Source organism: Pseudopodoces humilis, chromosome 25 (assembly GCF_049639895.1).
Source record: "Pseudopodoces humilis isolate 2021_Gansu_Grassland_sample_001 chromosome 25, ASM4963989v1, whole genome shotgun sequence".
Lineage (NCBI taxonomy): Eukaryota > Metazoa > Chordata > Aves > Passeriformes > Paridae > Pseudopodoces > Pseudopodoces humilis.
The window spans coordinates 4465776-4492301 of NC_142224.1; the positions used below are offsets into that span (position 1 = coordinate 4465776).

Genomic DNA, 26526 nt, shown 5'->3' on the forward strand with positions numbered 1-26526 from the left:
CAGGGACACGGCTGCCCCGCACCCTGGGGGCCACCCCGAGGCAGAATTAAGGGATTTGAGGCTGAAATCCACTCCAGCAGGCAAAAACGTGAATTCACAAACATGCTGCCCTCCCAGCTTTTCCCTGCTGCCACATCCAGCAGAGGTGAAAGTCCAGAGACTTTGGAATTCTGGAGACCCACCGAGGCTTTTGTGTTCAACCACGAGCAAAGAGCAGGAAACAGCCAGGCCTCCCCAAGCCCCACCTCTGCTGCTCTTCCAGCACCTTCTTCTAAAGCCAGACTGAGCTCCCTCCCTTCTGGAGCTCAGGGGTGATTTCCATGGAAGCCTCTGGGAAGCTTCTGGATCACTGAGGTCACAGAAACTGCTCCTGTTTTGGAGTGGGAGGAGGAAAAAGGGCTCCAGCACCAGGTCTGGCTGTTGCTCAGTTCCCTTCCTGGCAGCATTCCGGGCTGGGGGGTTTCTCAGAGGGAATTTGGATATATTTTGGATATTATTTGTTTATAACCCAGGGGGTTGTGGGGCTGAGGTGAGGAGGGGAGAGCCCATCCACGAGGATGAAGGGCTGGGTTAATACTGACAACAATGCCACACAACAGGACGGGCCTTGGCACATCCCAAAAATCCAGGGAGCTCCTGGCAGCCTGCAGGAGGAGCTCTGGCTGGTGCTGGCAGTGGGGATGCTCTTACAACAACAGGAATTCCTCCCTACCCTCCCTGGCTCCAACTTCCACTCCAAAATCACCTCTGCTCCCTCTCCTCCTCTCTGGACTCATCCCCCACAGGTTTCTGGGGGAGGAACAAGAGCTGGGAATTTTCTGATGAGGGACTGAGGTGATTTCCTGCCAGCAGCTAAAGGAAAAGCTCTCGGTTTGGAGGAGCAGGAGGATCCTGGAGCTGAGCAAAGGCAGATTGCTCTGGCTCTCCATGGCAGGTGCAGGGTGCTCAGTTTGGCTTCTCCAAACTCGGGAAGAGGGTGTGCTCCTCACACAGCTCACAGGAGCAGCCTGGTGACACTGGGGACAGCCTGAACCACCCCCAGCCAAGCAGGACAGTGAAAATTCATCATCACCCTCAAATCTGACACACAAAACCCCAGGAAAATGAGGAGATGCCCAAAGGCCAGGGAAGGGCAGTGCATGGATCCAAAACTCCTTGCTGTCAGATCCATCTTGGTGAAATCCAGCGTGGGGGGGATGGATAATGAATGGAAATGGGCAGTGATACCCAGTGTTACCCCAATTCCCATCCTGTTCCCAAATCCTGGCAGGAATTCCAGCAGCAAACCCCACCAGGACAGGCCTGAGGAAGTGCCCAAGAGCTGCTTCAGCCTTCTGGGGTTGCCAATCTCGGTTTGGGCGAGAACACATTGGCACGAGTGATTTAAAACAAAAAAGAAAAAAGAAAAATCCAACAAAAACCAACCCCACCCCAAAAAACCAGCCCCAAACCCCACCCCGAGCCCTCAGCAAGACATACTTCAGGTACTAAAACTTACTGGCCCTATAATCAGCAGTACCTGTGGCTAACTCCATGGCAGCCCTTTTTCATTCAGTAGTGAATCGGGGGCAGAGCTGCCCCACATCTTTGAAACACTTCTGGGTTTGCATTTTTTCTCTATTTTTTTTTTCCTCTTTTTTCATTTTTGATCCAGAGAAGAGTTACAAAAGTGCTGCAGGTCCAAGTTATTTTTATCACTTTACAAAGGAGACAATGATCAAAGCCAACAAAGTCAAGAAAACAAAACAAAACAAAACAAAATTAAACCTCTTTCTCCTCTCCCAGCAAAGGAATGGGAAAGGGGAAAAGGAAAATTTGCCCATCTCAAGTGCCTGGCTGTTTAGTGCATGGAAAATTCCTGTTCCACACGTGGTGACATGAGCAATTCCCATGCAGTTGGTTGGATACAGACAAATTCCAGCCATAAATTCCATCCTAACACCTTCATGAGTAGCTCTTGGTAGTCTGAGTGCCAGCAGGGAGTGCAGAGTCCAGTCCAGTGAGGAAACACCTGCACACAGGTCCCCCCCTGTCCCCTCACCAGGCAGGGTGGGCCAGAACTGACACTACCCAAAAACAGAACCAAAAAAAAAAAAAAAAAAAAAAAAAAAAGGCAGATTAAAAAATTAAAATGTGCTTTTGATACACGGAATGAAGTCAAATAAATACATTGATTTTTTTTTTCTTTTAAATGTCTAAATACATTTTTTTTTATATCCTACACCCAAAGCTCTGTACATTTGGTTTGGTTTATTTTTTTTTTTTCTTTTCTGAAAAAAAAAAATTAATTTCTGGTAGCAAGGAGAGGAGCAGAATAGAATAGACTCCCTCACTGACAAGATAGTGCAGATGCCCCACAGGAAAAGCACCCCATGCCCGTTTTGTTAGAGAATGGTTCTTGTTTGGATGCTCCAAACCCTCATCCCAGAGTCCACAGGGGAGACAGCGGGTGCTGTGTCCTGAGTCTCTTCATCCAATCTTCAGCCACTCCTGGAAACACGACTAGCTTTTGTCTGAAGGGGGGGAAAAGGGGAAAAGAAAAGGGGAAATGGTGGTGAGAGAGAGGGATGAGTGTGTGGCATTTCTGAGCATTCCTAGAGTCAGGGAGCATTCAGTGGGAGCTGCACACACATTTCACCTCCAAACCTCTGCCAGGTCAGCAACTCCATCTGCAGGGGGCCCAAACCAGGCTGGAGAGCCCCAGAGGGGAGCAGAGCCAGGCTCAGCATTCAGGAACCTCCCTGAGAGAACTCCCATGGCTCTGGAGGAGAAGCTTCACCCTGGGATGGTGTGGGGCAGCTGGGGGGAGGCAACTCAGAACCTTCCAGAGGTGGAACAAGCTCGGCTGAGCCTCCAGGGATGGAGCTGACCTTTCCTGCAGAGCTGCTCAAGGAGCTGAAACCTTTTCTGGGTGTGTGAGAAAGGCCAGCTGGACCTCTGGTGCCTCAGGATTTCAGCTTTTCTGTTTCTCACACATCTGTAATCCTGCCATTCCTCAGTGTGGAACTCCAAACTCCACACACACTGGGAGCTGCTGCTTCCCCACTTTGGGCAGACACAACAATTCCTCTCCAGGCCTGGCAATCAAGGACACCTCACTGCCTCAGGCCCCAGAGATGGAAACAAAAGGGAGTTGGGGGCAGCAAACTTGGGGGAAATTCCTTCATTCCCTGCAGCTGGAATTGGGAGATGAACCCCAATGTGCAAATGGACCAAACTTAGAAAAGTGTCAAAACCTGTGAGCCATTTTTGGGTGAGTTTTGTCTGCCCTAAATGCACCTGAGGGCCCTTCAATAAATAGAACTGCTTTTTATTCTCTGAATTTTGTCTGGATTCTGTTTTTGGGTATCCCAAAAGGCATCACCTTGAACACTGGGCTTTGTGCTCTGGGTTTGGGGTTCAGGGGGTCCCAGCTGCTCCTACCTGAGTGCTCTCCTGTGGAGGCTGAGCCAGCCAGCCCCTGGCGCCGCAGAACGCTGTAATCCTCCTCAACCTCCTGCAAAACAGCAACAACAGCCCCAAAACTCAACTGCCTCTCCATTTACCAAGCAAAAAAAGAGGGGTTCAAACAGGAAAAGAGAAGTTTCAGTACTGCAAACACCCAGGTTGGAGTGAGCCCCCCTCAACTCCTTTATCAGCAGCTTTATTTGCATGCAATATTCTGATTTCAGTGGAATTAAAGGCTGGCTACTGCAATATTCTGATTTCAGTGGAATTAAAGGCTGGCTACTGGATGTTTCATACATCAAACCTTCTTACAGTTATTCTATAAAGAGAATCCCTGTCCCTCACTTGGAACTATTCCAAAAATCATTTGCAATATACAGAGCCTGAAAACCTCGATACTGGTCTGATATCCTCGGTGCAACTCAGCACCATGAGAGATTTCACAGAATTACCAAGGCTGGAAAAGACCTTTGAGATCTTCCAGCCCAACCTATGCCCTAAGACCACTCTGTCACCAAGTGCCACATCCAGTGTGTCCCCAGTCACCTCCAGGGACAGGGACTCCAACCCTCCCCAGTCTCTGTGAACAACTCTGTGAAGAACTTCTCCCTAATCTTTGTCAGAAATCCACATTCCTCAGGCCTGAGTTGAAAACTCCCCTTTTGCAGGATTGTCCTGTCCCTCAGAAACTTCTCCGGATCAAAATCAAAGCAATCAAAAGCCCTCCAGCTCCAGCAGAACTGTCGGCCCGCTGTGATCCACAACTCAACACACAAAAAACAGCAAGAAAAGCAAAAGATTCTGCTTTAAAGGCTTCCAGGAATAAGAGCCAGAGATAAAGAGAAATGTGGCTGTGTTCCTGCCCATCAAAACTGTTTTAAAGCTTTTTTTCTCACCCAAAACTTAAGGGGTATGGAAACAGTCAAACGCTCAGGTGACAATCAAACCTTCTACGTGCAGCAGGAATAATAAAAATACCAATAAAAACAACAAAAAGCAACACACCTTTAGCTTCTCCAGGGCATCCTCGATGTTCTGGATGTACTGCATGAGCTGCACTCGGATCTCCAGCGGGAGCTGAGGGCTGCCCAGGAAGGGGCAGGGCTCCTCCAGCCCTGCCCAGCGCGAGCCCAGCAGCTCCTCGGGGAACGGGGAGCTGCCCCCGTCTGACTGGGTGTCCCTTGGGGACAGGGGCTGCTGCTGGGGACAGTCCAGGGGGGGCTGGCTGTGGGAGGTGCACTGCAGGACCAGGGCTGACACCTCCTCGTCCGTGGAGCTCTCCTGCACTGTTCCGTATCCGTCGAGGATCAGATAATTTCCTGCGGAGACAACGGGGTTTGACTCCACCATCCCAAAGAAGCTCCAGGGCTGAGGGTGGGGGGAGTTTGAGCAGATTTTCAGGGATAGAAGTGGGGATGTCCCTGAGAAAAAAACATTTGTGACAACTCCAAAGATTAGTGGTGATAGCAGACTCAGCCGGTTCTGAAGAGGTTCAGAGCTCAGGGATGGTTTTTACACTGTACATTAAACCGAAAACATAATTAAATGGACAGGACCTGGACTCAATGATCCTCCTGGCTCCTCTCCAGCTCAGGATATTCTCTGAGCTCATCACCTCCCCTCCTGCTTGCCCAGAACCTCTGTTTCTATCAGATCTGAAAATCCTGCTCTTGCACTAATGGCAAATCCAGCTGCTGGATTCCCCAACTCCACTCCCCAGTCCTGGCACTGAGGATGCTTTTAGAGGGGTGAGGTTTCAAACAGAGCTTGCTGATATAATAAAGGACAAAGTAATTACAGACAGAAAATGCTTTCACAACCTGCACCCAGCAAAAGGAGTCTATTTAATGATTTTCTCTATAATACTCCAGCAAAGCCAACACAGGGGAATCAGAATTGACTAAAAACAGATCAATCTCATTTCGATGTCCCCGTACAGTTAAAAAAGTAAACAGTGGAAGAGGTGACAAATAAATTAGATGCTTCAACTTGTTGGCTCAGTTTTAATAATTTAAAATGTCTGAGTGAGAAAAATTATTTGCAATATGTAGTTGGAAAGCAGCGTTGGGGCAGTCACAAATTGGCTTATCCACATGGATATAATCCAATTTTTAAATAAGAGCATATTTATGGATAAGAGACTCCAGTGGGGCTGTTAGTGTTGAATTCACCTGACAGCAGCTGTTTCATGTGTAAAATGCACATGAAATAAACCTCAGCTCCTGTGCTGAGTTTGGTGTGCTCAGGTAGCTGGCAAATAGTCCATGTGCAGCAATAATAAAAATAATAAAATAATGAACTTCTAAGAGATTCAGAGCGTGGTAAGGTTACAGGAGACTATGACAGTGTAAAATTAAAGTCCTGAGTTTCTTTCCTGAAGCTCCATCAGGAAAAGGGCTTTGCCTCCAGGGAAAACCTTTCCCCTACAGGTCCCTGCAGGCAGCAGAGAGATGGCCCAGGAGAGCCACAATGGAGGGCCTGGCTTGTGCCTGGTGCCTCTGCAGCTCCCACAGTCACAGGGGGTGTCCCCCAGCACTGCAGATCCTCCCCCACCACACTGGGAACTCCTCAGGTCCCTGCTGGCACAGGGCTGAAATGTTGAGAGCTGGGAGCTGACTGTCCTGTCCCAGAGCAGCAGAAGGTGAAGTGTTAAATGCACCTGGCCAGGCCCAGCACGCCGGGCTCACCTGAGATCCGAATTTGCACCTCCTCGTCCTCCTTCCTGTCCAGCAGCTCGCTCTCGGCCGGGTTCTCGTCGCTGTGAGCTTCCCGGGCATCGAAGAAATGCTCCCCGCTCTCCTCAGCCCCCAGCCCCTCCAGCTCCGAGCTGGAGCCCTCCAGGTTCGTGCTGTCCATGGGCAAAGTGCCCCTGGCCGCGGGCTCTGCCAGCTGCAGGCCGTCCCCCGGGGCCGGGCCCTCCGCTGCAGTCCGGGGGCCGGGCCCAGCCGCGGGCTCTCCAGTTCTGCCAGCGCTTCCGTCCTCTCCAGGCTGCTGGAATTTGCTGTCACAGGGCTGCAGCTCGTTCCCACTCTCTGTCTGGCCTTCCTGGGACACGGTCCTGAACCTGGGCAAGCGCTGTCTGTCCTCCAGGCTCCCCTTCTCAGCCAGGCCGAGCTGCTGCACCAAGAGCTGCCTCAGCAACCCCACTGCAAGGACAGGCAAGGTTCAGGCAAAAACTCCGGAATGAGAGGCACAGGACCCAAACTCAAGGATCCTTCTGGCTCCTCTCCAGCTCAGGATATTCTCTGAGCTCATCACCTCCCTTCCTGCTTGCCCAAAACCTCTGTTTCTATGATAATGTCTGGAAATGCTGCTCTGGCACTAATGGCACCTGACAAATCCAGAGCACAGAAGGGATTGAAGCAGACACAAAGGTCACCCTCTGACAGAGGTGTGACTCCTCTCCTTGCTCTTGGTTGGAAAAACGGGGATAAAAATAAATGTATTAAAGGCTCCAGCCTCACTCCCATTTTACCCTACGATATGTCAGGACAAGTTGCATCTCCTTGGAGAAAACCAAAGAAATTGTCTCCAGAAATTATCCTGAGTGCCTGGGTTTTACCCTGCACAGGAGCTCACAGCTGTGGTTATAGCAGGGGATTCCCACCTCAAGGAAATTTGGGAATATTCCACTCAGGTTTGAAATGACAGAGCCAAAAAAAAAAATATAAAATAAAATAAAATCTAAGAAACATGTTCCCTAAAATTCGATGCAAATTTATGCCTGGTTGAACTTCAACCCACATTCCTTTAGTTCCCAAATTATCCCAACCAAACACTTCATAATAGGGACATATTGTTCCAAACAAAAACGTGCTCCTGTCAAGAGCCGCAGATTGTTCCTCCTCACCACAAAATGCTCCTGCAACACCCAAAAAAAGCTGTGATGTCACACAGCAGAACTGTCACTCAGCTCAGGCTCTTGTCACAACGTTGGAGAGCTGCTCTTTTAACTCTCAGCACTCAGGAGATGCCATGGGGTCAGTAAAACTGTCCTTACACACCCCCAGACTGAGATTATTTTAGCTGTGGTCTCTTAAAACAAGCCCCAAGAATATCTGTCCAATATTCAGAACTAGGAAAGAACTTTAAATCCTCTAAGAAGGAGAATAAATGGATTTAAAGATGCAAGATAACTCTGAGACTGCAGAGAGCTGTCATTGCTTGGACAGAGAGATGGAAGAGGCAACTGGGGCCAAGGATGTGAGGGTTCTGCATTTTGGTAAAAGCAAATATTCCACAGACTCTTCTCTCCAAGCACAACTGAGGGACTTTGTGTCCCTTCCAGAGTTGCCAAGGAGAGATCTGTGGATTAATGAACTCATTCAAATTTTAGAGAGTTATATTTAGGAGTTGCACTGCCAGAGCTGATCCAGCAGGTTGCAGAGCCCTGCACTCCTCCTCTGAAAGGAGAGCAGAGGAAGCGATAAAAAAACCTTAAAAACAATTTCAAACACTGATCTGTCCAACAGCAAAACTTCTCAACACACACAGGTGTTGATCTCAGACCCAACCACCTCCCAAATACTCAGAAAATTTGAGCCTGGGCTTTGGATGTGAGTGAGCTTAACAATTTGCAGGATTTTACAAAAAGAAAAAGGCAAATGTTATTCTGCAACACAAGCAAGCTCTTCAGTTCTGCCCCAGTGCTATGGAGTAAATCCAGGGCTCACTGCCTTGTCTTTAAAAACTGCTGACCAGCAATGGCACTGTGCATTAAGTTCTGCAATATAATTTTGCCATCAAGGCACTCCACGGACGGTAAAAATTCGTTATGGCCCTGATTCGATCCACAAAACCCCAGAAAAAGGAGGAGATGCCCAAAGCCCAGGGAAGGGGCAGTGCATGGATTCAGAACCCCTCGCTGCCAGATCCAGCTGGTGTGAAATCCAGCCCAGGGGGAGTGGATGGGCTGGATCTGTGCAAACAGAAACGGGCTGTTTGAAGGAATTCCACCCCAAACCCCACCCCAGGGGCGCTGCCCGTGGCTACTCACAGTTCCTCAGGGCATCCCGTGCCCACTGCCCCTCTGGGGCTGAGCTGCTGGCCGCGTGTTCATAGCAGGCAGAGGAGTCCTTCAGTGCCAGCTCTGCCTGCTGCACCTTCTCAAACTGTCCCTCAGCCCCCAGCAGCCCTTCCACCTTGGCCTTGTCAGACATGATGGGTGAAGAGGACTGAGGGTTCAGTATTAAGGGAGATTCCAGGCCCAAATCTTTATCTGGAGGGCAGAAAACAAAAATTCAGGTGAAACAATGGTGATAAAACTGCAGAAAATTCCACTCTGGGAAACAGTAAGATTCTTGTGCATGGCTTTGGTAAAAGGCCAGCTCTTTCCAGGGTTAAAAAACAGACTCTCCCAGCAGTTCATAAATCAGATGGAAATAGTAAAAAGTGCATTTCCAAGAGGCTCAGCATCATTTCTCTGAATGACTTGTAAAGAAATCATCCCTTTCCAGAAGAATCTCAAAGCTGCCCTAGGATCCCCACCCCTCAGGAATATGGCTGGGCCCATCTGCACTCCGTGGAGCAAATCTCCACTTCCCTGAATCCCTGCTTTACCTGGACTTTGCAGGCTGCTGGCAGGAATGTCATGCTGCTCTTTGAGCTTCTGCTGCTCCTCTTCTTCACGCTCATCTCTGCAGGGAGGGAAGAACAAACACATCCTTTCAGTCACGTTGATCTGCAGGAGAATCCATGCTTTGGAGGGCAATTTTTGAGCAGGAAAAGGTGTGCTGGATGAAGAAAAATCAGCTTTTCTTCTTCCTGCAGCTCTGACTTACTCTCCAGGGCCTGACTGAGGCAGTGGGATCACTCTTCTGCTGCTCCCCATCTTCACAGTTCCTGCCATCTGAGCTATAAGGTCCTGCCAGCTGCAGCAGAAACAGCAAATAAAACCATGAAGCAAGTGAAACAGAATGAGCATTCCTCTATTTAATCCTCTTAAATCCAGTTGGTATTATTACTGCTTTTCTTACCAAAAGAAATGGCTTTTTTTTTAAATGTTCTGTTACATTCAGTCCCCCCCAGGAACACCCTGAAATCACCACAGCATAAAGCTCAGCTCACCTGGATGCTCTTCAGCAGACAGAAATGACAGACAGGACCTTATCACTTGTCAAATCAAGCAGTTAATTGATATATAAATACATAAAAAAAACACTATTTCACCCATCACTGAAGAGCAGTATGTGCAACAACAATCATGTACCCCACAAGCTCATCTATCCCTGCATAATCTTCAGGAGAAAAGAGTTTCTCCCAATAAAGCTTCTAGCCATGGAATCCAATTCCTGCAGAGGGGTGTTTATGATGCCAGAATGTAAATCTGCAAAGATCTCTGGTGCTGCATGAAGATGCAGGATTATTTCTGTGTCTGATCCGGCAGTCAGGCCCAAAACCCCAGAATTTTAAGGACAAACAAAAGCATTTTGGAGGTCAGGAAAGGGTCTGGAGTGAATCAGTTGGGAGGGACTATCCGTGGATGCTTCCTATGGAGGCCACCAGGTTTCCAGCTAAGTTTGGAGAAGGAACTCAGGGAATGCATGGGGGAAAGGTCTCTCAGGTCCAACAAAGCCAGCAGCAGCTGGAATTGACCCCAGGACTTACACATTCTTCTCGGAGACAGTCTGTGCCACCAGCTCGTAGATGTGAGCCCCCGTCGCCGACATGGAGATGACGAAGAAAGCTTTGTTATCTGCACCAACACAGGGAAGGGAGGACTCAAACAGGTGCCAGGTCCCACACAGCTTCCCAAAATTTCCTCCAACAAGCCATAACCCCAGCCCAAAGCAAGGAAAAAGTCCATGAGATGACTCTCTAACACTAATGCAGAAACACTGACCTTGTCCTATCAAAGAAATGTGCCCTCAAAGGGAAAAAACCCATTTTGAAAAAGCTTCATTTCTCCTCTTTTCCCTTCTAATAATTTCCAGAGTGCTTTTCCTCTAACACAATCAGAGTACTTTCATTTAGAAGTCTATTTAAAACTTGAGCAATGCCTATTACCGATGCAAAGAAGTTAAACAGCTCATCCATACTAAGCACGATGTTGGACAACCAAGAATTAAGCCTACGCAGTTTTCCATGTTCTGCTCTGAAAATCCACACAAAATCATCTTCCTCAACTGAGCTAATCTTTATTTTTGGCTTCTCTTTCTGCTTTCTCAGTGGGCTGCACTGACCTGTGGCCACCTGGCGAACCAGCACAGTGTTGAGTTTGATGATGGGGCTGAAGGTGTGTTTGCTGTCGGCTGTGGATGCCAGGATCTTGCTGTGGCACTTCAGCACCAGTTTGTCATCTTGTTTCTGCAGCAGCACCAGGATGTCCTCCAGCAGCAGAGTGTACAGATCTGCCCAGAGCGCAGTAAAAAGCCCAGAATGAGTTAAAAGATTCCCATCAGAAAGCAGAAAGCTGCATTTCTGATTACTCATGCAGAGGCAGCAATCAGTGCTGAGCCATTCCAGGCAAAGCCTGCAAATCTTCCTCGTGAAAACTCCAGCAGAAAGCTACAGATGGAATTGGATCAGCCCATGACTGACTGCTGTGTCCCTGCGTGGCCCTAACGATACTCCAGCACATTTCAGAATTGACAAGAATAATTTAATCAGCTCAGAGAAGCACACAGGCATTATTAGAGGTGGCAGTAAGAAGCATAATTGGGAGCTGCAGCAGAGCTTTTCCCTCCTCTCCTTCCCAGCAAATTCACCAGGGGAGTGAGGGCATGGGCCAGACTCACCGATGGTTTTGTCACGATTCACTTTCCAGGTCAGGGGCCCTTCATGGAGCATTTTCCTCTTTGTTAGATCCAGGTTCTGTCACAAGGAGAAAGAAAAAAAGATGAAATTTCTATGGAAGCAAGTCATGATAAAACACAGGAATGCCAGAGGGACTCCAGTTTGGAGCCAAGCAAAACCCCGGCTGGGAAAAGAAACACAGAGCAGGGAACCCTGAATCTTGTCAGAGAGGCTGTTCATCCCTTTTCCACTCCTCTCTTCCACATGCCAAGTGCCACAGGCTGGGGAATTCTCCCACCAAGCTCCTGGGGCATTAGGATGTCACCTGTTTTCTAGGAGGAGCTTTCCCAATACCCTGTTCTCAGTTCAAGCATTACGACTAATTAACGCTGCAGCACTCCATTTGCAAGTCAAGTGTGCCTACAAATTATTTACAAATCATCCCCATGATCTGACAGGATTTGTAATGTCAATTGATTCTTCTGGCACTTCAGTGCTTGTGACATTTAGATCTGCAGGCAAGCAGAAGTGACAATTTTCACAATTCATCCATTCCAAGTCTCAGAGTCTACAATCAATGACAGCGAGATTTCGGAGCTGCCAGGAAGTTCTTCCCCTCCTCACTTAACACTTGCAAGTTTATTTGGGGAAGGATACATGACATAGTTTCATAGAAAATAATTTTATTTATTTTTTGATTCACACTGAGGGAGATGGGGAAGCAACCAGCAGGTAACCAGCTTCCAAGAAAACTGCTGGGATCTACAGGAGCCATGAAACAGAGTCTTTTTAATACCTGACTTCAGGCTTTATTTGGCTGTGTGGATCTCCCACGTTTTTGCACAAGCTCTCCTTTTAAAGCCAATTCCACTGTTACACCTCAGGGCTCTCCAAGGCCTCCCCAGCTCCAACAGCATCACTAAGACATGCACTCACATGAGAAAAATATCCACAATAATTTCATTATCCATCAGGTATCTCTTCTGGGATACAGTGCTTGAGCTTACAGTCCATAAAGGTTTGTTGCACAGAGCTGACAAGCTCCATCAGCACCGTGATGTGCAGAACTGGGCTGTTAGAGCCACAGCCATCTTCAGGAAGGTGGAAAAACTCACATTTCCGACACTAATTGTTTTCATTTTCATACAGAAATATTTATCTCCAAGGAGCACTTGATTGTGCATCAGCAGAGGCACAAAGTGAATGATGGGGCTGCAAACTCAATTCCCACAGGGCTGGTTTTAATGCAGTCACTCACCCTGAACTCATCCATCATGGGATCCTCCGACTGCTTCAAGTAGGAGAGGTCGAGTCGCCGCTGATAATCCTCCAGATGCTGCAGGAAATGCAAGGAAATGGTCACTTGGAGCAGCAGAACTGCCCAGAGTGCAGGTTCACTGCTGGCCCCAGCCCTGCATGTTCACTCTGCCCCTCTCACCTGCTTGTTCTCTGACTCTTTGACAGCCTGGTTCACGTGGTTGAGGATCTGGCGACAGTGATCTGCCGCTTTCTTGACCTTCTCCTTCTCCTCAGGCAGCTCTGCAAGAATAAAACAGAGTGGGACAGTGCTTCCCAGCACAGGTTTGACCAGTCAGCCCTCCAGGGCAGCCTGCTGACCTCAAACCACACAAAGAGGAGTTCAACTCACACAGAAGTCTATCAGCAAAAGTACTGCAATGCAAAAGTGGTAAAAAAATGAGATTTGTGGCAGGAGAGAATTCACTGTGACCTGCAGATCATTACACATCATACAATTGTTACTCTCCCTTTTTTAGGGCCTTGTGACAACTATTCACAATAATCTGAGAAACCTAAAATCCTTACTAAGAGTACAGGCACAGGTGAACCCATCAATTCTCACCAGCACCAGCAGCCACACTGAGAATTCAGTTAACAGGAACATAAACCAGTACATCAAAGATAATGGAGTATCACATGCTTTCCTAATTGGGATTAGAGGGAACTTGTAGCTGCAGTCTATTTTTATGAGTAATGAAATTACTCTGCAGCAGGTATCAGATAGTAAAGCTGGAAAGGCATTTTCTGCTATTATTTATCACATTTTTCTCTAAGTATCTTTCAGTGTAACACATCCTAATTAAACCACACCCTCTGCAAGAGCATAAGGACACTGTGCTGCTTTAGAGGTTTGACAGATCCACTTATTTCACACTGAATTTCCTTTTTATTTTCCTAAGGAGGAACAAACACTGGGTTTTTCTTTTCATTATTATTATTTTTTACACCTCCTGTGCAGAAAGCAGCAGTGAGGTGGCAATGAGAACAGAGACACAAAAATTAAAGTGTTATTTAACACATTTACCTAAAAAACCCTGCTGGGGTGGGTGCCCAAACCACAGTGGAAAGGCTTTACCTGTGTATTTAGCAATGTTATCCAGCAGAAGGGGGTATTTAGTCAACCTCTGCATCTCCGTGGGGATGATATCCTTCAGCTGCAGCCGCCGGCACAGGGGGTTGCTCTCAGCATCCTAAATTCCAACAGCACAATATCTGCATTTGTCATTTTTATTAAGGCCATAATTACCTGAATGCACAACATCTATTCATCACTTAAACATCTATTACTTCACTTTCCAGTAATTAAATACAAGACAAGAGATGCCAAGATCCATCACCCAGACAACACATCCCCTCTCCATCTGCAATTTCCCAGAGGAAAAGCTCATCACAGCAGCAGTGCCTTCCTCCCCTCATTACTCCCCATGGGCATGGAACCATCCCCCATCAATCTCAGTCAGCAGCACCCAGGGAACACAGCAGCAAAACACGGGACATTTGTCAAGGTAATCTTCCCAGAGCTCCTCCCAGCCTGTGTTCATGGGGATTGTGTTCTCCTGCAAATGCCACATGGACCCAAACCCCACTCCTGGCAGGCAGAGCAGCTGTGCAGCATCTGTCACCTGGCCCTGGCACACTGAGCACTCTGCCCCACACAGAACTTGGTATCTTCCTGCCTGGGACAGCGTGTGCTGCCCTGCATCCCACCAGGACACTCCGTGCTCCCCAGAACTGGAGCTCCTCCCTCCAGAAACCATCAGGAGAGATAAACACAGCGCTGGAAATGATCCCCAGCTGAAGGCAGCGTTAGGCATGATGTCATTAATTACTGTCATTAATTATCAGAACTTTATCTAGGAGGATTCATTGGGCTGTGATGAGGAAACTCAGAGCCTGTGGCAGACTCACCTGCACGAAGGTCTGGAAGCGCGAGTCCTTCTTCTGGCGGGACTTGATGACCTCGAGAGCGAAGGGCTGGTTGCTGCAGAAGGTGGCAGTGGCAAGTTTCAGCTTCTCCTCTGCTGCTCCACTAAACTGTGCCAGAAAGCCAGAAAAAAGCCAAGTTTAGATAGGCTGGAGCTCAGCGTGAGCTGCCCTCAGCAGGCAGAGCTATGACTGGGCTCACCACTCATATTATTAGGGAATAAAGGAGTTATTGACAAAATTGAGGAGTGATTTCTGCCCTGGTTTAAGGCTTTGTCTCCTTACATCTCCAACTCTTCTGTTCTCCTGAATCCAGCCTTCCCACGTCACAGAATCCCAGACTGGTTTGGGTTGAAAGGGATTTTAAAGCTCATCCCCATCATGGGCAGGGACACCTTCCACTATCCCAAAACATCCTTGAACACTTCCAGGGATGGGGCAGCCAAACCTTTCCATAAAGATTTCAAAAGTGAAGCCTGCAACAGCGCTATAAACTCCAAATCGTACATTCTAAGATTAGAAATCAGTATTTTTAACCATCCTTTAACTGCACCACAGGCAACACCAGGCTCACATTTCAGTGTTACTGAAATAAATCGTGCCACTACGTTTTCCAAAATCCCACTCTCACCTTTATGTACCCAAAAGCACCTTTCTGTTCTACCCACACATCCTAAGGAAATTATTCCTGTGCCTTAAATGACTCTTATCTCCAGTCAGATGAAAATCCTCTGAGTTTTTCCTGCTTTCCTTCCCCCTCATCCTCCAGCTCTGTTTTGGCTCCACAACTCCCAGCCCCTTCAGTTCCCATTGCTGGGAATTATCTCCTCAAACCTCTGCCTCTATTGGTCATTCTATGACACATTATTTTCAAACAGAAGAAACATTAAAGGAATTTTACCCAGGAGAGCAAATCTTCCCCAATTTGGCCAATGACAGAAGTCTCGTTCCTTTTTCGGACAGATTTCATCTGATCGTTCAGTGCAACTTAAAAACAGGGGAAAAAAAGGTAAATTTTATTAATAGTGGCCAAATTGTTGGCTTAATTTTCAGCATTTTAACATAAATGCTATTCTAGGAGAAGACTAGATTTGAAATAATTTTAATTAGCTGATAAACAATATCCTGCAACTTAATAAATTTAGAATATCTAGTAAAATGTGATGTACCTCCTTTGCACTTGTGTCTCACCTGGCTTCAAATGACCCCTAAGAACCATTCCAAACTTATCTTTGCTGAGGCTCAATATCATTTTTCTATAAACAGGAATAATTCAGAAGCCATAAAAACACACAAGTGATTGTTCAGTGGCTGAAATTCCTATTGGGAGCAAAAACAACGAGGAAGGGCCACGGCCTCCAGAAACAATTATAAATCAACCTTGAGAAATCTGTTTTCTGCTCTCCTCAAGGGCAGTTGTACCACCTCAAACGCTGGCCCATAAACCTCACTGCTCCTTTTATCCAGCATCAATCAACACAGATAACGAAAAGGAACACTGGACACGTGATTCCTTATCAAAATATCTTTGTGAATCACAAATGGAACAAGTGTGAGCAAAAACAAGCCCAGGGCAGTGTCCTGACGAATTCTGCTCTATCTCAGCGTTGGGCGAAGCTGCCTCGTGTTCCAGGGTCCTTTTGCTTCGATTTTTCAGCCACTGGAAGCCAGAATTCCAGCATCCAGCTGCTCCTACCATGCAGCCCAAGGATATCCTCGAGGTTGGAGAAGATTTTCCGCTTGTCACTGGAGCTGAGGATGCCCTCCCTGGTGACCCTCTGGTAGAAGACATTGTGCAGGACCTTCAGCGTGCGCACGTGGGCTCGCTCTGTGTAGAACAGCTCTGGGGAGACAGGGAAAGCAGGATGGCAGCTGTGGAGCCAGAAATCAGCTCACAACAGATCCCTGAGCAGCATTTCCCTCCCTGGTTTCCAGGCTCTGCTGAAACTCCATGTTTGGATTGTTGGTAAAATTCCATTGTTTACCCCAAACTGAGCGAGCTCTGAGCTCACAAATCCACGCGGAGTTCTGCAGGAGCTGCAACTCAGATGTGAACTTTGGGAGTCGCATTTCCATCACCTGCTTTCCAAAAAGCCAAGCTTTTCTTGCTTGCTTTTATAGAATGTATTAAAAACTGGCCTTTCAGTGCCTGAACATTGTTTAATAACCACTTGATATTGTTTATTTCTCCTCTAAGGACTGGATCAATCTCACCTCAGGCTATTTCCCAGTAGCAAGCACAGCTTTCACACCTAAGGACTCTTCCAACCAAAAGTTTTCCACTATCACTACTTCACAAAATCAGTGAAGAAAAACCCAATTGTAAATTTTAAGAACTTCAAAGCCCCAGGGGAAGGTTTAAACTCTGAGCTTGGCCAGGTAGGAAAGAACCTCACCATTTATCACTTCTTGACGCTTGATTTCGTAGGGTTTGAGCCCCATCAGCACCTCCCTGCTCACAAGCTGCTGCCAGTTGGGAGGGTCCATGTCCATGTCAAAGTCATAGAGCTCATCCTCACTCTGCACATCTGCAAAGCCAACACTGTCCATCCTGATGGGAGGAGGAAAAATGTGAGATAACTCCCATTTCAGGGAAAAGCTGAGTACATAAATCGGCTTTATGAATACACTGCCCCTGCCAGCTGGAGGCTGTTTGATGCCTGAACCTCTGGGCATTCTCTAATTTTGCCCTTTACAGACTGCCTGCCTGTTCTGACTGTTTTCATAACCCTCCTTTTAATGACACAGATCAAATCATTTGCAGTCAGGTATCAAGGCAGTGAAAAGGGCAGGTTACAGTTTCTCGCCTCTGTCTATCTGCAGGTACAGAACCAACAGCAACAAGACTGAAAAGGAAAATAGGGATATCTCTACTCCCTAACTCACCTCCCATCCATTCTAATCACTGGATACAGCAATCATTCCACTTCACTCACAGATCAAAGGGGTTTTTTTTGCATATGACTCACTCCACCTGCCCTATAAATGGCTGCCAGTGTCTGATTTCACGTGTTCTTAAAGAAAAAAGATCATGCAGACAACTCTGCTGGCTCAGAACAATAAGCACTGCTGCATTCTGCTTCATAACCTCTCGAAATCCAAACAAATTCAGTCAAGCTCAAACATTTCTAAGCACACTCACTTGCGAAAAGGTTTTGGTGTTCCCATGTCAACCATCCTGCGAGGAAGGAAAGAAATCATTAGGGAAGCTTGTGCCTGAATTTCTCCCTGCTCAGACACTCAGCATAACTTCAGAATGGTGGTCTGAGCTCCAAAGCAGAGAATTTTGTCCCCTCTCCTGACAGTTTTCTATCAGAGCAGAGCCACAGATCAAAGTTTCCTAATTCTACCAACAATATTTAACACAAACCACGTCACTGTAATTTTATGTACTAAATTTCAACAGCCACTGTCACACTGACCAAGGAGTCTCTACAATGATCCTTTCCAGGATTTCCTGACCCTGTCTCAAGGCTCCCCCAAGCACCCAGAGTTACCTCTCAGATTCTCCCTCCTCCTCCTGCAGGTTTTCCAAAGGAGATGGGAACTCAAAGGTGTTGTTGGGTGTGCGGGGGGTGCCATCCATGGAGTCACTGGCAGGTGGGGCTTCCCCAGGCTGCTTCAAACCTGGACACAGAATAAATGTGAAAGGTGAGGAACCCAATTGGAAATGTTAGAGAACTTCCCAGCCTCTCCAGAGCCCCTTGATTCCAGCTCCAGAGCTGGAGGAACTCAATTCCCAGCCTGGTGAGGACAAATCTCTTCGACAAAAGCTTCAGGTGACACAGGCTGGCACCTGCTGGGTTTTTCCTGTTGGATGATCCAATGCCACAGTGGCAGAACCCACTAACAACCACTCACTGCTGCTCGTGGCAACATTCCCTAATTAAGGAAAGCTGATTAAGGCGAGGAAGAGCAGCTCTAATGACACCAAAGCATTTCCTAACTGGCCCAGCTGTGTTGCATCAGCGCTCTGCACATCCTGTCCACAGCACAGCCTTTAACCATGCCTCATTCCACCCTACCTGTGTCACCGTCCTTGCTGCCCTCTGGGGAGGCAAAGGGCCCCGTTGCCAGGGGGGACATGGGGTTGGCAGGGGGGTAAGGGGCATCTGTGCCATCGCTGGAGGAGCCGCTCTGGCGCAGCTTGCTGGACTCGGGGGGCTCCGGGCTCACGGAAGAGGCCGTGGGGGAGTGCTTGGGGTGCCTGGGCTTCTGCATCTCCATGGCCCTGCCAACTGAACAAAGAGAACAAAGAATCAGCATGCCGCTGGAACTTTTTCACATCGCTGAACTGACTTTTTCAGGGCTGAGAGAGGCAGCATTTCAGGGCCAAAAACAGGTTTGTGCGGCTTCAAAACCGGATTTTGGCAACAAAAAGTTTAAGATTACTCAATCTTACCCCAAAATGCCTCAATCCTACCCCAAAATGCCTCAATCCCAGCCCAAAATTCGATTCCACAGCCCCACAGGGGATGAGACAGGGTTGGAAGGGAACTGGGAGAAGTGGGGTCCAAATTCAGAGGAGTGGGATTGGGTGAGGCAGGATGGGTGGGATGAGGTTTAGGAAGGGGGAGATGGGGGAAATAGGGACTCCTGGCAGGAATATTTAAAGGCAGCAGGGATTTTCTGTGGCTTCCAGGCCAGCAGGGCACAGGGGTTTCCTGGGCTGACATACTTGCACTGCTGTCATGTCGGCTCGGTCTCCTCGGGGGGCCCAGAATGTTGGGGAAGCCTCTCCTCTTCCCTTTCTCCTCTCCTTCTTTCTCCTTCTTGATGCTTTGCTGCAGGTAAAGAAAAGCAAACTCATCTCCCACTGCTTCAAAATCCAGCTATTCACTGAGATTTTAATTAATTCTTTCAAGCTGCAGAAGGGAGAGGACACAAACCTTCAAAAAGGTTTCACACTGTTTCACCTTTTCGCAGTCGGTGCAGAACTGCTTGAAACTCTCTCAATATTTCAAAGGAAGCTGAAATGCTGATGAGAATAAGTAGCTATTGTGACCAGATACACCCCCATGCTGTGGGAGACAAGGGATCACACCCACAGGGAAGAAGTTTTGGTGGAAATATTCATTATATAACTGGAAAAGTGGGGGTGGCAAGGAGAAGAGCTCTCCTGCATGGCAAACCAGGAGGGTTTAGACAAGTTTCTCCAGAAAAAACTGAAGTAAACAAGGCAACAGCTTTAATGAGACCCTCCTGTGGTTCAAGGTTGTGTTCTATGAAACATTCCTCACCCAAAGTTTTAATAACTGCGAAAAACAAGGTGAATTCAGGAGCTGAGATAAAGGAAATAATTCCAATTATTTCCAATTCACGCATCTGCCAACAGATGCAGAACCCAATTTCAGCTCTTAGGTTTGCTGTGCAGCTCAGCAATTCCAGATCCTCTTGGAACAGCAGAAAATCAACAACTATTTTTTATATTTTTCCTGCAAAATCAGGGTCTGAATTGCACCCAAATGCTCTGTGGCCACACCAGCATTACCTTGATCTTTGGCAGGAAACCAATCCGGCCCCGCTTCTGCTCCAGGTTCCGAGGCTCTTTGACTTTGACTCCCAGGTGTTTCATGTAGGTGAGGATCACATATTGCATGGTGGAGCTGCCAAACACAGCGAGGAGAAAAGTGAGGTTTAAGAGAAATAAATATATTGAGTCAATAAACTTAAGGTCGAGCGCCAAGGTTCTACTGTTCGTTTTTAAATTAAAGTAAGCGATGAAATAAATTCCCACAGGTAATGGGAAGGCTCAGCCAACATCAGAATTTGTCCTTTTGTAAATGATGGGGTAAATAAAGAGGGAATAGATGGATGGGGAGGCTCTGGCACAGGGTGCCCAGAGAAGCTGTGGCTGCCCCTGGATCCTTGGAAATGTCCAAGGCCACCCTGGGATAGTGGAAGGTGCCCCTGTCTGTGGCAGGGGGTGGAATTAAATCATCTTTAAGGTCCCTTCCAAACCAAATTTGTCCATGACAAAAGGCACAGAAGCCCAGGAAGTGAAAATACAATTTTGAGAATTACACAGAAGGTCCTAAAATTCTGCACTAAAACCATATTTGATGTCACATTATAGCTTTGAGTTATGGTAAAAATAAGCAGCAGTAAAAGGTTACTGCAAAAAGTGGAGGGAAAGCTGCTCAGATAAAAACTGAACAGGACAATTCACACAGAGAAAATAAATGTTAGAGCAGATTGAAGCAGTTACAAACCAGAAATAAACACAAACTCTCAGTGACAGTAATTTTTAAGATGTGAAACACAGGCAACAAACATCAGTGAAAAAGAGTCTCTGCATTCCAATGATTTATGCCAGGGGATTCAGGAGATGAGTGCTGGAGAACAGCCGGGAGAGGGCTGTCTTGCTCTATCAGCACAACACAGCCCGAGCTCCACAACTCCCATTACCTCTTGTCTTCTTCCAGAGGCTGAGATGTCATCCTAAAAACCAGAAAAGGTTTCAAAATTAAACTCAAAACCCAATTAACACCCGGCCCCATCCACCCAGAGCATCAGTAGCTGTGTTGAAGTGTCCTTTAGAATGTTCAGCAGTCCCAGCAAGGGAAAAAAATAAAATCAAGAATCAAAATGAAGGTTCAGCTGTGGAAATTGGATTCAGCCCGCAGTGAAAAGGAGAAAGTGGGTTGAGAAGCTGCTGTTTCTACAGGAAAAGGGCTCTGATCTAATAATGCACAAGCTGACAATGGCAGCATGCCCTGCACTGTTCCACAGCAGCCTCCTGCACACAACTGCCTTCACTTCCCCCCGCCTTCTCCTGGCTCTCATCACCCCACCAAACACTCCCGGGCAGGAACCCAAACACAGCCATGCCAAATTCCACTCCCCAACTCCTTCACACCCGAGGCAGCACCTTGATGATGGCTTTTTTTTGTCACCCCACCTTCCTCTTGGCTGTCACTTACAGGACCTCCTCGATTTTAGCGATGATCTGCTCGGCACAGCTCCTCTCCTTCTCCACGGCGTTGCGGTCGCGCAGCCGCTCTGCGTCCAGCCTGGTCAGCTCCCCCTCGGCCAGGGTCAGCCCCATGCTCCGCTTCTGCCTGGAAAAGGGCACAGGAAGCATCACCTGCAGCTGGAGATGGCACTCGGGGTGTGCCACACAACTCACAGAAGGGCTTTTGGGATGTTGGAGTTGAGAGGTTTCCAGGTGTGGAATAGTTCCTTACGGAGCTCTTAGGACTCCACAAGAAAAAGCAAATTAATTATCAACTTCTGCTCCATGCCCGTGACAGCGCTGAAAAGGGGATTATTCCCTGCCCAAAGGGGAAAGGGAAGGAAAATAGGGAAAGGGGAAAGAAAATATATATATAAGCTGATCATAAACACAATCAGCAAGAGGGATTTATGTAACAACACCTATGAAAACAGACATTTCCTCACTCAGCTCCAAGGAATGATGAATCCAAGGGACAGGACTGCAATTGATGACTTTATTTAAAGATTGGCCATGGGGTATATTCCCATCCAATCCAAAGGAATTCTATGTCCATCAGGTTTCCCCGTGCTGGAACGCTGATCGAAATAAAACATGAATTGAATGGAAACTGCACAGAGAGCTTTTGGTACCTGAAATCTTCCAGGTTCCTCTGGACCTCTGGACAGACTTTATCCTGCATGGTTTGGATGAACTGGCGGTGGAGCTCTTCAGGGAGGAGCTCTGGCCTTCTCCTGTCTGTGAGGCAAAAAATTCATCAACTATTCCTGTGGGAACAGTCCCCACTTTCAATAAATGACTTCAGTAATTTCCCTGAATTAACCAACCCCCTGCCTTTGACCCCCACAAACACAGCACCCTACCTAATTCCAAGGAGATTTCATCTGGAACTGGGACTTTCAGGTTCTGCAAAAGGAGAGAAAGGCTGGGAGAACCAACAGGGGAAACCAGCACCCCAATAAAACACAGAAATCACACCAGGGAATTCCCTCAAAAGCCAAAATCATCCCATCTGAGTACCTGCTGGTTCCAAAAAGGGAGACTGCCATGAATATATTATATAATTCACAGGATTATTTAAGATGAACATGTGGTTTATAAACCTCTGCTGCAGTTTCTGGGAGTTTGATTCGTGACAGCAAAGAATTTTCTCAGCTTTTCAACAGACACATAAAATTTCCCAATCCTTGAAACAGCCACATCAATACCCACAGCAATTATTAACTAAAAAGCAATGAAGAAGGGCCAGAATTTGCTTACCTACCCCTAAATTATTTCTCCTACCAACAACAAATCCCCTGGGATTTATTTTCTTACCAGGCATCTGAGGCCATTCACTTTCCTGCTAACATTTCAACGAAAATACTTAAATTTTTTATTGCAGTATTGCATTTTATGAAGTTACTTATAAATCATTATTCCCATTTTTCTTTTGGAGGGCTTTAACCCGCTTAGTTTTTAGGTGAGTGGAGAAAGGTCAAGCTCAACTTGCTGGATGTGTGTGAAAATGAGGAAAACAAGTGGAACCTACTGCAGCTCTGTCCAGGAAAAACTGGTAAAACTCCAGGAAAACGCGCCGGGTCTCTTTGGAGTTGGTCTGTTTGTACAGGTCTGTGTAAAGGTAGCACAGCTGTGGGGAACAAGAGGGCAAGAAATGAGCTGCAAGCCATGAAAACTCCGAGTTTTCTTTCCAGTATTTCAAGGAATTCAGCAGTGCTGGGTTGAAATCTTTTCCCAGCTCCTCAGGCAATGGTGGAGAGGAGCACAGAGAGCTCAAACCTTCCCTGTAGACAACTTATCCCACACCTTGGGGTGGGATGAGAGGCTTTCAGGAGATAAATAATTATTTGTCAGCAGCCAGATGTAAAGGAAACAATTCTTTTTGTGTCTCTCCATTTATCTGAGGAGACAAAGGAGGATTTTTATCTCCCTCAGGCCTGCACAGGGTCTGCATTTCCCTCCTTGCCAGGTCATGGCAGTGAGTGCTGCACGAGATCAGATAAATTCTGGTGAAGATTCCCAAATGTGAGCCAGGGAAACAATTGCAGAGCTTCTCACCAGGGCTGCAGGATCAAACTGGGACACCACGTGGTGCAGGAGAACAGCCAGGTGAGCCGGGCGGGATTTCAGGAGCTCGATGTTCTGGAAGCAGCTGCACTGCCCATTAATCTGCAGGGACACAGGGAATTCCAGCTGAATCATTCAGGAATAACAGAAAGGACAGCTAAAAGAATTCAGAGTAAATGTGTGGTAGCTCTGCTGCTGTGACAATAATTCAGGATTTAACAAAGACTAAAGAAAATGAAATAAGGCAAATTAATTCCTAGAAGGCTTGAAGTTTGGAGAAGAAAGAAAAATCACAGACTCAAAGATGGATATTGGCAGCAACAACAGGAATCCCACTTCCAAATCTTTAATTCACCAGACAAGAAGCACTCAGCAGAAACAAGGGAGGAGAATTCTGGTTGGTGGGGGGAAAAAAGGGCTAAAAGTCATTCCCACCTGCTCCTGCTCCGTGTCAAAATCATCATCCTCTGCTCCAATGATCTGAGTCCCCACTCGGGACAGGGGACTTCCAACGCTGGACTGGGAATCCTGGGGAGGAGAAGGAAGAACAGCACAGTGCTGTGATTGTCCCTCCCAGTAAAACTTGGATATTCTGATCACTTTAACTCTTCAAAAGCTTCTCCCAGCATCCAAACATTCCTCAATATCACATCAGGTGGCTCAGGAGCAGCTGCATCACCTGGAGCACACTGAGCACCCCTGTCCAGAGGGGGAAATGTGGCTTTGGGAGGACAAGCAGCTGAGGGGAAGGAGAATCCAGGAGTCATCCCAAGGATGATAACGTGCTCAGACAGGTCTGAACTTCCTGCTGAGCTCCACTTGTAGCCCTGCTGGAAATGCCAGCCCCTAAATGAGTGAACATCCTGAAAAAAGGCTGGACTCGAGGAATAAACCACGTGCAACTGCTCTCCTTATTCCAGGCCCAGCTGTTTTACTGCTGATTAGGTATTTCTCGCCTCTAAATGGCCCTGCTCTTAAGTTCCATAAACATTTACTCAGCTAATTAACTTTCCCTACACCACTTTAATTGCATTTTATTTTCTAAAGCTAAGTTCAGGCATGCTCCATTTACAAAGTGGGGGAAAAGCAGCAAGATTTTAATGGGCCCGTTGGAGGAGATGCTGTTGTGACACTTGATGTTTTGTACTCACAATATCTTGAAGCTCAGCCTTTTCTGGGCTCTCATCTGGATAAATCCTCTCCTTCAGGCCGCTGCGAGGACTCTGCGAAAGAGGGAAGTTCAGTTCTGGTAAGTCCCAGCAAATCCAGGAAGGGGAGAGCTGCACAGTGCAGTCTGTCAGCCACAACAGCCAAGAAGTTCTCCTTTCTCACAGGAAAAGGAGGTGTGACAAACCAGGGTAAAGTCTGTGTCCTACATGCACAGTTAAGCAAATAAAAAAAACCCCAAACTCAAGTGAATGCAGAAGTTTTGGTCAGAAATCTGGTGACTGAGCAACAGCAGAGCTGTAAAATCCCCAGCCCTTGGCTTTCTTCTTGCTCTCTCCACCTTTTTTCACAGCTCAGCTCTCTCTCCTCCCATCTGCCAGCAATCCTCTTGCTCAGGAAGCCCAGCAGAGCCCTATTTGCAAAAACCAGGTGCTGCTGGCCCATCTTCTGTGTGTCCAAAGGTCTTTCCAGCCAGGCAACTGCTCAGGCTGTTGCTTTCCAGCCTTGCTTTTTCCCAGCTGCAGGACTTTTTCCACTTCCAAAGGTTTCTTTTGCTCCCAGTCCTTAAATTTCTCAGAGCTGGACAGAAAAGCTGGAATGTTTGGTGTGCCAATCACCTGCACTGGTCAAATACCATCCCCAATATTGACAGGATGATGATTATTAGGAAGATAATTATGAATTTTATTGTGCATTTATTAAACACAAACACTGAGTGGGATCTGGTCAGATTTGGAGTCAGAATGTTTCAAAACAGAGCTGTGAACGCTCCCATCTCACCCACCTCCCTTTCACTTCCGACTGCTGGGACAAATTTAGCTCCCACATCCTTAAGTTAATCAACAAACTTAGGCCAGATCCAAGCAGAGAGTCTCAATTCCCCTGCACTAATCAGACAGTGACTTAATTAAGGATCAGGCACCAAGGGAGAGCACAGGAGCACACAGATTGATAACTAATGAGTGAGCACACCAAGAGCCTTTGCTGGTGGCAGCAACTGAAGCTGATTTGGGAGAAGGAAGGCTCTTTCCCACTTTCAGGGCACGCTGCCTGGATCTGAGTCACGGTGCTGCAGTTGGAATATTCCCTTCAAAGATGCTCTAATTGGCAAATGAGTTTTGAGCAGGATGCTGGCATCCATCTTTGGTTACAGGGATTAACGCCAGAACAATCTAATCCTGGATAAAAAACCCAAATTTCTTCTCTCCCAGTCCCTAACACCAGTCCAATGGAACAGGTTTTCATAGGGAAAAGGTTTTGGTGGGCACTGAGGAGCCTGTTCCAGTAATGCACAGCTTTACCCAGGACAACACGCACAAACCATCTGCCAAGGAAACCCAAATGCGAGAAGGAGAGAAGCAAAGCCCTGGGGCTGCCCCAGACTCACATCAGCAATGTCACTGTTGGGTCTGGAGGGGCTGTCACCACTGAAATCCAGTTTGCTGCCACTGTCCCCACTCTCTGCCTCCCCCTCGCTGATCTGCAGCGCCTCGGACACCGCCCGGGAGGACAGGACTCCATCCTGCAAAGATCCAAGGGAGTTGGGAGACAGCAGAGCATTCCAAGAGACCATCCTTCCATCAACTCTTTCAAAAGCCAGGTAGCTCACATGACTCCTAAAACCTTAATTTATCTAGAAAAGACTGCAGTGACGTTCTAAGAGAAAACAACAAAAACCACACCAAGTTTCCAGCACTTTAAACACAAGGGAAAAGGGAAAAAATGACACAGCCTGCATTTATTTTATTTTTTTTTCAAAAGTGAAAACAAAATTGTTTAAAGCTTCCAAGAATGACTTCATGGGTGTATTTTAAGTTGCACTGACAGATAATAAACACATCACTGCTTTGCACTTGTTCTTAAAAGCAGTTTTTTCAGAGATGAGCTGAGAGCCCACTGTAAAATGTTCTGCATTTGAGATGACAGTGCCAGCT

General features: G+C 47.2%; 1 protein-coding gene across 5 annotated transcripts in view; it reads right to left on the minus strand.

Annotated features, from left to right (window-relative positions):
- Positions 1 to 1673: 1673 nt before the first annotated feature.
- ARHGEF12 (Rho guanine nucleotide exchange factor 12) overlaps positions 1674 to 26526 on the minus strand; it is a 67747-nt gene continuing 42894 nt past the window's right edge. For all 5 annotated transcript variants that reach the window (XM_088066771.1, XM_014257371.2, XM_014257370.2 and 2 more), the window contains 31 exons: positions 25980 to 26114; positions 24577 to 24648; positions 23861 to 23953; positions 23417 to 23527; positions 22890 to 22988; positions 22222 to 22264; positions 21991 to 22096; positions 21327 to 21464; positions 20812 to 20844; positions 19895 to 20009; positions 19082 to 19187; positions 18429 to 18641; positions 17901 to 18030; positions 17546 to 17581; positions 16800 to 16954; positions 16100 to 16246; positions 15305 to 15390; positions 14389 to 14514; positions 13556 to 13670; positions 12620 to 12720; positions 12440 to 12517; positions 11184 to 11259; positions 10629 to 10796; positions 10054 to 10141; positions 9228 to 9317; positions 9007 to 9083; positions 8444 to 8665; positions 6135 to 6593; positions 4453 to 4766; positions 3424 to 3496; positions 1674 to 2513 (listed from right to left, as the gene is read on the minus strand). In XM_088066771.1, coding sequence (XP_087922897.1) covers positions 2503 to 2513; positions 3424 to 3496; positions 4453 to 4766; positions 6135 to 6593; positions 8444 to 8665; positions 9007 to 9083; positions 9228 to 9317; positions 10054 to 10141; positions 10629 to 10796; positions 11184 to 11259; positions 12440 to 12517; positions 12620 to 12720; positions 13556 to 13670; positions 14389 to 14514; positions 15305 to 15390; positions 16100 to 16246; positions 16800 to 16954; positions 17546 to 17581; positions 17901 to 18030; positions 18429 to 18641; positions 19082 to 19187; positions 19895 to 20009; positions 20812 to 20844; positions 21327 to 21464; positions 21991 to 22096; positions 22222 to 22264; positions 22890 to 22988; positions 23417 to 23527; positions 23861 to 23953; positions 24577 to 24648; positions 25980 to 26114 — 3816 coding nt within the window. In that variant the 3' untranslated portion in view covers positions 1674 to 2502. The remainder of the gene's footprint in view (positions 2514 to 3423; positions 3497 to 4452; positions 4767 to 6134; positions 6594 to 8443; positions 8666 to 9006; positions 9084 to 9227; positions 9318 to 10053; positions 10142 to 10628; positions 10797 to 11183; positions 11260 to 12439; positions 12518 to 12619; positions 12721 to 13555; positions 13671 to 14388; positions 14515 to 15304; positions 15391 to 16099; positions 16247 to 16799; positions 16955 to 17545; positions 17582 to 17900; positions 18031 to 18428; positions 18642 to 19081; positions 19188 to 19894; positions 20010 to 20811; positions 20845 to 21326; positions 21465 to 21990; positions 22097 to 22221; positions 22265 to 22889; positions 22989 to 23416; positions 23528 to 23860; positions 23954 to 24576; positions 24649 to 25979; positions 26115 to 26526) is intronic.